At 44.5% G+C, this 14,024-nt stretch overlaps 1 protein-coding gene across 2 annotated transcripts in view; it reads left to right on the top strand.

Annotated features, from left to right (window-relative positions):
- ADAMTS14 (ADAM metallopeptidase with thrombospondin type 1 motif 14) overlaps positions 1-14,024 on the top strand; it is a 622,677-nt gene that overhangs the window by 400,071 nt on the left and 208,582 nt on the right. For both annotated transcript variants that reach the window (XM_069610499.1, XM_069610498.1), the window contains exon 10: positions 4,244-4,357. In XM_069610499.1, the coding sequence (XP_069466600.1) occupies positions 4,244-4,357 (114 nt within the window). The remainder of the gene's footprint in view (positions 1-4,243; positions 4,358-14,024) is intronic.

Below are 14,024 nucleotides of genomic sequence, written 5' to 3'. Positions count from 1 at the left end.
GAAGGTTAGAACAGTCTCTGACGACCGGGTTCATGGGTTACATTTATGATGATCAGGCATGGCATGCAACAGATAGGTGGACTGCTTTCAGAAGGGCCATGCTGGATACTCGCATGCCTCTAACAAAGGTGTTGCCACAAGTGGCTAAGGCTCGGTTGGCAATACTCAAATTGCCAGAAGGAAAGGAATGGCTTGATTTGTCATAGGGAAGAGACCTGGGGCCGTGTTGTTAGTTATTTTCAAGACGTGAACGTTAAATTAGGGACCAAAGCTGACATGCATTTAATATGATGTAGCATAACATATAACTGTATGCATAGTACGTACTAGCATGCACACATTCTCCTTTGCAGCAACTCTGCCACTAATGTTACTTGAATTAACAATCACCATCTTCGGGTCCCTTGCACGGTCACACATACCGCACCTGATTTCCATCACCTCCATGCCCCTTTCTGTCAGGTCCATTTTGGGACATTTCCATAGCATACCCAGTGACACATCTGCACAGTACACCTCATTCCCATGTTCTAAGCTAACTAACTGAACCAGTTGTCAACATTAGTAACTTGCATCTGTGGTCCAGCGCACTTTAGACCTCAACACGGTTCCGAAACGGCACTGATTGACTTAAAAACCCAGATTGACGAACTCAAAGATAATGCGAAAATTGCACTGCTACTACTGTTGGACCTATCGGCTGCATTTGACCTGGTCGACCATAGAGAACTTTGCAATCACCTCGAAACAGCAGTCCATTTCTCTCATAACACAATTACTTGGATACAATCCTTTCTAATCAATAGGACTATGAGAGTCTTCTCTCCCTCAGCAGCAGCTGGCCCAATTCCCATCACATGCAGAGTCCCCCAAGGCTCCTGTGTGTCACCGACCATATACAATATCTTCACAAAGCCATTATTTGATGATCTGGATGTCACCTACATAACTATGCAGATGACACCCAGATCCTCCTACCCTTAACGGGGAATTATGAGACTGATGTACTGCATGTGAACAAAATGTATTTCATCATTTAGGCATGGATGGCCACCCAAGGTCTCTGCCTAAATGATGACAAAACTGAGCTCATGATTTTAGGCTCTCCAGCTAATTTGAATGCACTTCATTCAGATTATGCGTCTTTCAATATTGATGGGAACAACATCCCAGTGGCCAAAGAGGTAAAAACCTTAGGTTTCTACCTAGATTTCACATTGAACTTACACAAACAAGTGAACGCTAGGGCTTCAGCCACAGCGTACACAGATAAATTGATTAGGGCCTGCAAACCTTTGCTTTCTGAAGAAAACTGTCTAATCTTGGCTAGAGCCCTTATCATCTCAAAGCTGTATTACTGTAACAAACTACACGTAGGTGCTAGTAATACAAATAAACTACAAACCCTGCAAAACAATGCACTGAGGTCTGCCTTGAGCATCCCAAGGAGAGAACATATCTCAGAAATAAGAAAACAGCACAAATGTCTGTCCATCAAGGACAAGATTCAACTTAAAACCATGTCTCTTACACATAAATCCTTGATTCATGCTGCCCCTCCTTACCTAACCGAGAAATTCACCTTCAGATCTTCAGCTTGTGTCACTAGATCGACCAACAACTCCTGCCTGTTAGTCCCTAGGTACAAACTCAAGAAGTCAGGGGGAGCAGTTTCCCAGTCATGGCAGCTCAGCTATGGAACACTCTCACACTCTCCCTTAAGTCAACTCAGCCTTTCTCTAACTTCAGAGAAAAGCCATTACATGGCTCACTGAGAGGGACTAAGTCCTCTTCTGGACCTCACTCTAGGATACTTCACGCTCTCTGCTCCTCTCTGTACCCACGATGCTGCCCCTCATGACCCTTTGATTGTATCGGACCATTCGTATCACTTCCCTAATGTACTTCGCTATTATTTATGATTATGCTTATTCTGTAAACAACTGTATAATGTTACAATGTACTACCCTGTAACTTAGCTTTATCCTGTAATCTGCGAATATGACTATCTGTAACACTTGTAACCTTTCTGCAATGTGCCAAGGTACCTCTGGGTTCAGTGCGCTATAAAAAATAAATAAACAAAAAAAAAAAAAAAACGTAATACCGCATATTACAAAAAGTTTGCGGGGGTGCATAAAATGGAGCAATTCTAATTTGCTCCATTTGCTAGTTGTGCTAGTTAGGCAATACAGCAAACAGGATTTTTTTCATCAATATCAAGTAAACCGTTTTGCACTAAAAAAAGTTTAGAGCAACTTGATTTTGTAGTATTTTTGGTGATTATGTTATAAGAAATAGAGGAAAGTGATTTTGGTTAATTCTTAATGCCACATTTTACATTTCAAAAACAGATCAACATTTATTTGCTCAATTTCTCATTATATATATATAACATCATAAATAGTGCAACATTTTGTGCTCCTCATTTCTCCTATGGTGCAAAAGCCTACCTAATGAGGATCAGACTGCTTTTGCCTAATTTCCGTTTACCGGGTATCACAGATTGTACAAAATGTCAAGGTTTTTGCCCTAGTCCAAAAAACTTTCCGTAATCTGCAACAAAGCCAACCGGGTCGGGTGCAAATAGGGCCTACTCCAGATTTTGCACCAGTGCAAACTTTCTCTTTCCAATGTAATTTATATACTGAAGTTGGGCTTGTAGTTAGTGATTCCTGGATCCTGAAGTCTGATAATTTCTCTCATTGGCTAGTTTATTCAGTAATGATTTGCTCCCAAATTGTTCCATACACAAACTCGCACATATAACAATGCACACAAACATGTGTATTATTATGTTAAATCATTAAGTCTTGTATAGCATGGCTTCTGGTGCTCCTGGTTATGACAAAAGGAGAGTGGGTGTTGCTAGAGGTGAGCAAGGTTGCCGGTGCTAAAGAGGTATTGCGAAGCTGACTGGGGAATTCATGCTCTGGGAGTGGACAGGCGTTTTAAGTGTTAAGAAACTTGTGACAACGTTTGTAATGTTTTATGCCAAACGTCATCCAGAGGCATAATCCAGGTCTGCGTGAGCGTTGTTGTGACAAGGTTGTTGGAGTGATGAACAGACCAGTGGAAGGCTGGTCAAGGAGAGGCTCAAGGTGTTGTGTGTGAGTGCATACTTGATGTTTAAGTGCAGGGTAGTGTGAGGTAGGTGGTAGCAGTTAATCAAGAGTCCACTTAGATTTCTAGTGTAGATGAATTGGGGTGTCTGTTCGCTTAGGAGATTGAGAGGTATGTGTTAGTTTCAGGTCAATGCGCGCATCAGAGCTAAGGCGGACCGGGGCAAGGCTAGTTTGAGTCAATCAGTGTGGGGGTCATTACGACCCGGGCGCAAAGGGATACCGGGCACCTGTAATTACACCAGTGCCGGTAATCCCTTTGCGCCCTATTCCGAGGTCCCTTTGTGGGTCCTTCCTTAACGTCTGGTTTTAGCAGGCGTTAAGGACGGGACCCGCAAAGGGATACCAGGGTAAATAACTGTACCGTAATTTACGGTACCGTTATTGCCGCCTTCCCCCTTCCCATTGAGCCCTATGGGGGCTCAAATGGGAATGGGGAATGGCTTTTAAAATGGGAACTTACCGGTCCCGCAATATTCGGAATAGACCGGTAAGTCCCCATACCACCAAGTCAGTGGCGCTACCGGTATTGGTGCTAGTCATGGCGCTAATTGCGCCATGACTAGCACCAACCTCGGAATGAGGCCCTGTGTCTACTTCTGGGTTGAAACCCTTGAAGCTAGGCCTGCGCCCTGAGGTTTTTCTCACATTCATTGGCGGGTGCCCCGGCCTGTTGTGTGTCCCTTTTGCCCAGTTTTGTTTGTCTTTATCAGATAGCAGGTTTGGTGTTGTCATCAATCAGTTTGCCTAGGATCTCTCTGTGATCTGGTGAAGAACAGGGTTTTCTGAGCGTATTGTGGAAAACCCTAGTCTTGAGCACCTCCCAGGACGGTGAAGGTGGATACTTTTAGGCATCAATGTCAACGGGTTGGGGATGAATAGTGCGAATGAAGGGCACGCTAACATTTTGTTCATGTTTCTTGGATATAGTGTGGTTATTTTTGTAAATAATCACTAGGGCGGAACAATAAAACAGGAAAGGGTGGAAAGAAATGTTTATGGGTCTCGACTGTTGTTGCATACTATCAGTCTATTGAAAGTAAGCCGATCATGTCTGCAGGAGGCTGGATTTAGATGTGTATTGCAACAATGATAACTAAATTGAAGTGCTTTTTCCACAGTTTAGGACCTTTGATCCTTGCAAGCAACTTTGGTGCAGTCACCCAGATAACCCATACTTCTGCAAGACCAAGAAGGGGCCACCACTGGACGGAACAGAGTGCTCACAAGCAAAGGTACTTCCACTACCATAACATATTCATGTTGATGAATCCTAATGGCAAGGTGCGCATTTTAGGAGTATGCCTCACGCCCGTTGTAATTTGTTCTTGCGCAATAGCTGATCAGGCTGGTTTTGATGTTAGACTCACTGGAGTGTGTTGCTGATTGAATCATCTGTGTAGTGGCATAGAACAAGACCCTCTAATATATCATACCATGCACTGTGTTTCCATGAATCATGTCCCCTCTTCCTTTCAATCCTAACCCTGCAAGTGTATGTGATGGGAAATACATAGGCCACGTGGACGGACCACAATCTCTTCCTTCCTCAAGGCATGAAAGCGTATCCAGATTCTGCATGGCAGGAGTGTGGGGGGGTGCGGCAGTTGCGATTGCTATGTTGTTGTTTTTTTTTTTTTTGCTCACTCAAGGATATTTCTTTGCTGCTGGTAATGGGTCTATGTTTTGCAATTAAGGGATGCCCGGCAACAGTTGCCAGACTACGGTAACTTGCGTTGAGATGAAACAAAGCAAAACAGTTGTGGAAACAGAGCCGGTCAGGATGAGCTCGGCTCTCTACCTCAGTGCCTGATGTTCTCCAGATGCTCATTCTGGGTATTAGAAGGGTAGGTGATAAAGTACTGGGATCCGTATGAATACGTGGTGGCAAAAGTGTTACACAATTGTCCCTAGGTTGAAGGATCTGTAACAAACAATAGGGGTGCCTCTATGTGCAAGCGTGAGTTGGGGCAAGATATACTGCTTAAACAGAACCAACAGAAGGGTACTCACGCTGTGGACAGTCCTAAATTCTGTCAAGTATTTAAATCAAATCTCCATAATGAATTCAAGGATAGTGCTTGCAAAAAAAGTCACTAAGGGTAAACCAAAGAAGAAGTCTAAAGGGTACTAGCAATACATTTATTTATTAAGAGGACAGTTTTTAGTTATTCAAAAGTTTTTTAGCAAAAAACTAAATAAAATAATTGGAAAAGAACGAAGAAAGACATAAAACATAGCATTCATCATATATAGACAAAATACAAAAGAACAACATGTTCATCAAATAACAAGGTGGATTGTTGGGGAACACTTAGAGAAATAAAACAATCCTTACAGGATACCAATTGTTCCTACAACATAGAAGCTACCAGGGTGTATTAAAAATTACCCTGGTAGGTATAGAGAGAATATTCAGTTAGCTAAATTTGCATAGTAACCTGCCTAGGTTGAAGGATAGCTGCCCATGAGGCAACCAACATGTCTAGCAAATAGGTTGATAGCTGTGGAACAAGGACACTCCCTTTTTTGTCCCTGCTTCCTCAATTGACTGCATTTCTGATCCTCCACAAACTACTTAAATTCCCTGCTCCTCAGTTCCCTTTTTCCGGAGTACTCAGGAAATGTTTAGGAAGCAGCTAGTATTAAGCACTCTATAACACAGACACGTGCACAATCCCCCAGCTTGAAGTTTTCATTCTGCACACTTCAACCACCTCACCTTCGGTGCATCAGACATATTGTCTACACAAATAGCATATATATCTGGAAAGAGGAGACACCTAATACTCTGTATGGTATGTTTAGTTATGTTATGGTAACTGGCATTTGTATAGTCCACATCAGCCACAGTATGACCTTGGAGCTCCTTCACATTGCCCAGCAGTGTTGCGGACCAGAACCTGACTGAGCGTGTGGTAGAGTGTGTGTTTGGAGCGTGTTTTTGTGAGTAGTCTTAGATGCAGTGTGTGTGGGACGACGTTGTGCTCTGAATGCGGTGCTGTGCCCTTGAAGTTGCATCTAACGCATGCAAGTGTGACAGCAAAATGTGTTAGAACTGAGATGAAACTATTTTTCCTAGAAGATCATGTGTGAGGGGGTACCTGAATAGAAAGCATATGGTAGGATTATGTCCCTTGTGGCAATAAAGGGTGTTGTCCATGATGACCTGAAACATGCTCAGATCATGATGCTGTGAGAATGTCGCTGCAGGCCGTACATGCAAGGGTGGTACAAAAGTGTCTGTATTTTAGGAAATCCAGTGATTGTTCATGCTTACTGCTTATGTTGCTCCTTCGCTGATATTAGAATACCACTGGACAAAAAGTGTGGTTATTAGGCTGGAATAGCAGAAGATATCCTTATGCACTCTTCCTGCACTGGGCCATCACCATCTGTCCTGAGCCCGCATGGAGCTGCCTTTGTGTCGACAGATCGGCCGGGCCTCTACAACATGGCCGCAAGTTTTATATTCCTCCTGGATCAACTTGAGCCCCAGGAAGTTCTATTGATTGGCTCCTGATCGAAGAAAGAGGAGGAAATTACCCCAGAAATTCGAAGACGCCTCGCTCAGAGGGCAAGTCCTTCCTCTATTTTCCCTTTATCCCCTGGAGCGGGGCACCTACCCCCCACACCTCTAGTTGCCTCCTCATTCTCCTTCAACGCACCCCCCACACCCTTCCCCAGATGTGGCCTCTTCTGCTCTATGCGCTACTCCTGAGCCGGGACTTTGCCGCTAACTCTTCCTACCTTGCCATCCCCGCGGCACTCAGTATCCTAGCCTGCGTTTCTGTTCGTCCCTTGTGCACACCTGGAGCTTCACCACAGCACCCGGATTGCCTCCTGCTATCATCCGGTTAAATCTCCATTGACTTCACACTTACGGCCCATTCTTTGTCTGGCCTCCATTGTGCTTTGACTTTCCTGCATTGCGCTGCCAGGCCCGCTACCCTAATCTGACTCATTGACTCTTCCTCCTGTTCTCCAAAAGCGCCTCTCTCCTTCATCATATTACTGAACCCGTTACTGTTCCCTGCATACTTCTGATATGCCTGCATTTGCTACTACGGCTGTTGTTTGAATTTTGCCCTTTTCCCACTTCTTTGGGAATTTCAAATCTGGCTGTATTAACTTTGTACTGGGCCTATTTATCTCATATGCTTTTGCTTTAACTCTCTGGAAAACTCAAATCTTGCTGTATTTATTTCATGAATGGTGTTAGTACTGGCCATGTTTAATACCTATGCCCTTTTCCACTCTCTCGGAAACTCAAATCTGGCTGTATTTATTTTGTACTGGGCCCTGCTTAACTCCTATGCTTTTTTCCAACCTCTGGGAAACTCTAATATGCCTGCTGTAACCTTACTGGCTCTGCTTAATATTTATGCCTTTCCATTCTCTGGGAAATTTAAATCTGGCTATTTTTATTTTGTACGGGCTTTGTTTAATTCCTGCCTTTCCTCTCCCTTGGAATTTCAAATCTGCCCGCTGTTTAATTCTTATGTTTTTCCCACTCTTTGGATGCATTGTATGCAAATTCAAATCTGCTTGTTTTTCCCTTCTGTAGGTTCTTTCCTAGGCCTCTTGCTTCTCACCACTTTTGATTATTATATTGCCATGTGCATTTGGTTGTGTTTTTGGGTCATGCTCTGAAGTGCCTCCCTCTCTCTCCACGCGTTTCTACTTGTCCTCAATGGTGCTCTCAATCGCCCCTATCTTTTCTAACTGCTACTCTATCACCTTTCCTATTCCTCCATCTAAGTCTGGAATGAAAATGTTCCAGAAGGACCTCCTGGTCTCCAACCCGGGCCTCCCTATCGCTGACACCTAAGTCAGTGCCTCCTCCAGACAGAATGTCACTGACATCCTCTTTGTCGTTCCTTCACCAGACCCTGGGACTCCCCACATGGTCTCTGTGCTCTCCCCTTTCTCTTCCTCTCCCATTAATGGTGGCACCCGCTGGGACGTTCTCTTGGCATCCTTCCTGTTCTCTAGGGTCATCATTATTGTCTACCTAAATGGCACTGCCATGGCCCAGGGCTCTCAGCCCAATCTCCTCCTTCTTGATAGGTGTCTCCTGCCTCTCATCACACCCCTCCCTGCCTATCCTCCTTGTGTCATCCCTCTAGCTCCTCTGCCACCTCTGATGGGTGTACCACTCCCCTGTACCCCTCCTCAGAAGATCTTCAAAAGTGGAAACCTGCTCCACTTAGCTACCCTCAGCTCTCACCCTGCTGTCAAACATGCCTTTGACATATGCCACCTCCTTGAGGACCTTGATCTTGATATCCTCGCTCTCACCGAGACATGGTTCATTCTGTCACGAGTTTTGACACTCTCCTACCTGAGGGCTACAAGATCCACTCTAAACCTAGGCCTAACTGGCCCATGGGAAGAGTGGCCCAACCTTCCCTGAGTGGGTCCCTGCTACCATCATACCCACTCGGCCCCACTCCTCTTTCGAATGTCTTGTCTGCAGGCTCAGCGCCTTCCCTGTCCTCTCTATAACTCTGGCCACCATCTTTAGGCCCCCTGGCCAGGTCTCCCACTTCCTCTCTGAATGGGCTGACCTCACATCTTCTCTTTTGACCTCCTCCTCCAAGCTTCTCATCCTCAGAGATTTCAATGTTCAACTCGACTCCCCTAATGTGACCTCTGGGCACTTCTGCAACCTCTGTGACTGTCTCTCACTTTCCACTCTTCCCTACGGCCCAATGTGTTCTGCGAGACACACCTTGGATGCTCTCATCTGACTTTCCCATATCCAAACCTAACATTACTCCTCCCTCCTAGTCTGATCATGTTCTCCAATCCTCTCACCTTGATATCCTTGGGGCCCCGGCTGAGCCTCCACCTGCACTGCCAGCCTTCTCATTTATTCGACCGATGAAGCGAGTGTCAGTTGCCACCTTTGCAGCCACTTTTAATCTCCCTCCTACTCCTGCCACTGACTCTCACCCTGACTCAGCACTCACTTACCTTCAACTCCCCATTTCCAACACTCTGGACATCCTTGCCCCTGTCATGAGGATCCTCATAAAACCTGCCTCTAAGTGCAAGTCCGGGAATAACTCAAACCTGGCCAGTTTAAAATGCAGAGTGGCTTAGCGAAAATGGCAGCTTCTAGCTCATCCTCTGAAAAACTGGTCTGCCTCCTGCTCCAAAGGCAATACATTCTCTCCATCTGCACCAAGAAGAGAGCCTACATCCAAGCACGCATGTCTGCGGACTCGAACAACACGGCAGAACTTTTCAAAATCTGCAAGGAACTCGTCAACCCTACTGCAGTCTCCACGTCTTTCCTGCCTTTCTTGGCCCTCTGTACTTCTCTGGCCTCTCACTTCATTTCCCAAACCCAGGGCATCCTCTCCTCTCACTCCTCTACTCCACACCCTTCTCCCTCACCTTCTCTCTTTCCTCCCTTGCCCCCCTGCTCCCAATACCTACTCCTCACTTTCTCTCCCATAACACCTGCTCTATGAAAGTCTTATCCAAACAGGTGCCCCCTGCTGCGGCAGAACAATCAAGGACAACATTCTCTACCTTGCTCCAGCCTTGGTCGATTTCTGCAATCACTCCTTTGCCACTGGATCCTTAGCCTCACTCCTCAAGCACTCCTTTGTGCACCTTCACCTAAAAAAGCCTTCTGCCGACCCTTCCTGTCTGGCCAACTACCGCCCTATCTCCACTACTCCCTTCTTGGAGAAACTCTTGGAGAAGCTGGATATCTCCTATCTTATCCACCACACCAAATCTGTTACTGCCTCCATGACCACCAGTCTGGCTTCAGAGCTGTCAGAGGCACGGAAACTGCTATCCTGAACACCCATGAATATTTGCTCTCTATTCTCAATTCAAGCTCTCCCCCAGTTTTTATCCTTCCTGACCTTTCTTCTGCCTTCGACACAGGTCAATCATCCCACCCAGATAAATCGACTCCTTGACACCCCTGGCATCACTGGCATGGCTCTGGACTGGTTGACCTCCCTCCTTTCTGACCAACCTTCCCTGGTTCAACTGGGCCCTTTTCTCTCCACTATCTCTCTCTCTCTCTCTCTCTGTCTCTCTCTCTCTCTCTCTCCACCTGCAGTGTTCCTCTCTGCTCCATCCTCTCGCTCAGGCTCTTCAATATCTACCTGCCCCCCCCTTGCCCATTTCATCTCCACCTTCTCCCCCAATTTCCAGTGTTATTCAGATGATTTGCAGCTCTCCTTCAAGCTTCCCTCCTCTACCTCCTCCCCTTCCTTGCTCATTCCTGATTGCATCTCTGCTATTCAAGCATGGTGCACCACCAATGATCTCTATCTTAATGCAAGTAAGACTGAGATCCTTCTCATTGGGGCCCCTGCTCCCTCTTTTCCCCATACTCTTGCACCATCCTTGGGCCCCCTCTCCCTCCTGTGAAGCAAAAAACCTTGGTGTCATCTTTGACTCCTCTCTTTATTTCTCCCCACACATCTTTGACCTTACAAAGAAGGCTGACTTTCATCACTTTCCCCTAGAAACTCAATGGGCCTCATTATGACCCTGGCGGAATGGGTTTAACGCCGCCGGTAGAGCTGCCGGTGCCGTTAAACCCATTCCGCCCTATCACGAGGTCCCCTTATTAAGGGCAAGGCTGCCTCCAAACTCGTATTGAGGCCCTATGTCTCTATGAGTCATGGTTCTATCCAGGCTGGACTAATGAAACAGCCTCTTCCTCAATCTACCTAGCTCCTCCCTTTGGCCCCTTCAACTAATCCAGAATAGGACTGCAAGATTTATCCTTGGCCTCAAGTCCCGGGACCGCAGCTCTCCAGCCCATAACTCTCTCCACTGGCTCCCGGTTGCTGCATGGATTAAGTTCAAGACCCTCTGGATCACCCACCAGGCTTTCTGGGGCGTGGGACCCCTCTACACCCAACTCTCTCTCCCTAAATATCTCTCTGGTAGAGCCCTTCGGTCGTCTAGTTCTAACTCTCTGCAGATCAGACGCTTCTCCAAGCAGAGAGTTGGTGGATGATCTCTCTCCTCCGCAGGTGCCTCACTCTGGAATGGCCTCCCTGCCCCTCCCAGATGTGAGGTGATCATTTTTGTGTGCTTCCCTATTTTTTTTTCTCGGAGGATCGATCCCAAACTGGGAATGATACAGGAGAAGTATAATAGAACAAAGGATTGATTACCGCCCTCTAGGTCTGGTTTGTTTAGGTTAGTGTACCACCTTTTCGCCTTATCAAAAATGATTAATAATGAGGTCTCTCACAATATCTCCAAACCATTTATATCAACATAATTCTTTTTTATTTTTATCTTCACAAAACATACATAAAATCAATTAAAACTATTTATATACAAAGTTTGACAATCGTGTTGTGAAAAAGGTGGGGTTAGTATATGACTTGAGTCCTTCTTCAACAAAAATTATCCTTCTTGGAGGTCGTAGTATGGGACAATAGCTAACAGAACAAATCAATCTAGTTGTTGTACATTGTTTTGTTCTATATATGTCACAAGCTTTTAATCTATGAATGGAGACCCTTCAGTATGGTCTCCAAATAACTGAGGCTCAATACTTTGTGCCTCTTCGATGGTCTACATATGTTTCGTCCTTTTTGTTAAATTAGGCTCTATCGCTAGTGCCTTTTTCCAATATTTTTGTTCGTCTTCAGGAGACAGACATTTCTTTCAATTTTATAATTGAATCACAGGAACCCCCTTGGGTATCATTGTATTACACACTCTAAAATACAAAACATAAAAACTAATAACAAATTGGAGGATATAGTGTGAGTGATTTGTGTATTCACAACCTCTTGTGGTCACTAACCTGTTTTTCAGAAACATTGGGACTTGAGCATCTTGGTCAGGCAAAATTACTGCTATCTTGACTCTACAGATGACCTATTATTTGTATCTGCCTACAAAAAATAATGAATACATTTTGCTCACCTTATTTTTCATTGGTATGTGTCCTATTATTTGACTTTGACTATCATTTCTGTTATACTGACCTGTTGTTACAGGACTGTGTTTTTCTTATTTTCTTTTCTTTTTTGTCGTGCCGTGTGGTCACGCTAATTTTCAACCGTGGTTATTACATTCACTGGTTGATTAATTGTTGTATCTGTAGAATTACAGTGCCATTGATCCATGTCAGTCTGACGTTGATACAGATATACTTTGTCTTTAGTTGTTATAGCACCGGCGTTATTGGTTTAATCGTGGTGCAAAGACTACTATTTTCGATTTTATTTTATCTATTAGGGTCATCTTCAACATCATTCTAGATGTGGCTAAAGCATACATTTCATTATAGTGCAGGTTGCAAGGCACTCGAAACAGAATATTATTGACTTACCTTTTCGTTCTAAATGTCCTCTTTCATCCGCTCGCATCCAATGTTTTCGGAAAAACTCTTTAAAAGCCTTCCTGCTCGAGTTCCATGTTATTTTATCCATTTCATCAAATCACATGATCACAGAGTCTGTGTCATGTGATGTTATTGGCTGCTGCACCACAGATCTTCACACTGATTTTCTCCTAATATCGCAGTCACAGCGCCGTGTTGTGTATCAATCGAAGTGTAGTATTTTGTACCTGCGCTTTCGAAATGAGTTCTAAACCTTTTAAATTGTGCAGATTTTTGTTTCTTTATATTGTTTTCACATTGGAAGAAAACACAATGTTACATGTAGGCTGGTGTTTATCCAAATACATGGCTGAGTACTACGTTTTTTCTACATTTACTTTGCTATCTTCCTACATGTCAACAATTTGATTCGTTTTTCGTGACTTCTTAGTACGATCAGACTGTTTATGTGGAAAGTATATAACACATCACTTTTCATATTCTAACTTTTCATATTCTGAGACATAGAGCTTTCATGTCCAAGAGCTGTTTCATAATCACATGAAAATGCCCCATTCTACCGATGAATTTAAACAATTTTTGACCATGTCTAAATTATAAATCCACTGTTGTTCGCATTTCTTTAAGGCCAGGGCCCGATCTTCACCTCTGGCTGGTGTCTTCATCACTTGGATCACAAACCAAAAAATGTCTGTTGGTTTATGTTGGTGCCATGTATAGTGTGCCACTAAAGGTTTATTTTCAACTGTGTTCCTAATACACAATCTGTTGTCGCAGATATGTTGATGTACCTGGCGCTTTGTTTTGCCAACGTAGATAAGCTCACATCGGCATTTTATTCCATACACTGCCCACTGAGTCATGCAGTTGGTGAAGTTGTTCAATCTCCACTCTTTCCCTTTAATGTCTATGCTCTTAATGTCTTTTGTTAAAGGGCATAGAGAACACTTCCCACACTTAAAGTGGCCAACCACAGGTGGAAGGCCCCCACAGGGTTGGTTGCCTTGTCAACACGATTGTGAAACTTTGTATATAAATAGTCTTAATTGATTTTATGTATGTTTTGTGAAGATAAAACAAAACATATGTTAATATAAATGGTTTGGAGATATTGTGAGAGACCTTATTACTAATTTTGATAAGGCAAAAGGGTGGTACACTAACCTAAACAAAATGGACCTAGAGAGGGGTAATCGATCCTTTGTTCTATTATACTATTCCTCTCAGACTTGAGCCAGATCTCCTTAAGTTCCAGAAACTCCTCAAGACCTTCCTTTTCTCTTCTTCCTTTCCTCTCCCCCTCCCCTGCTAAGTCCCCTTCTGCCCTGTACTGGAGGCCTGGTTTCATCATAGCCATACATGGCACCAGCCCCCCACCCACTTATCCAGTCTTCCCCCTGCACCTGGTCTCCCCTGACCCACTCCCAACACCCTCCTCTTCTTGCACCTGCCTTTATGGTCCCTCCCGCCTGCACCTCCTGGCTGGCCTTGAGCCATCCCAGCCCGCCATGTCGCACTTAGCTTGTGGTTCCCCCTTCCCTTGTTTTCTTTTC

Source organism: Ambystoma mexicanum, chromosome 8 (assembly GCF_040938575.1).
Source record: "Ambystoma mexicanum isolate Mex_15411 chromosome 8, UKY_AmexF1_1, whole genome shotgun sequence".
Classification (NCBI taxonomy): domain Eukaryota; kingdom Metazoa; phylum Chordata; class Amphibia; order Caudata; family Ambystomatidae; genus Ambystoma; species Ambystoma mexicanum.
This window is presented reverse-complemented; position numbering and strand designations above follow the sequence as displayed.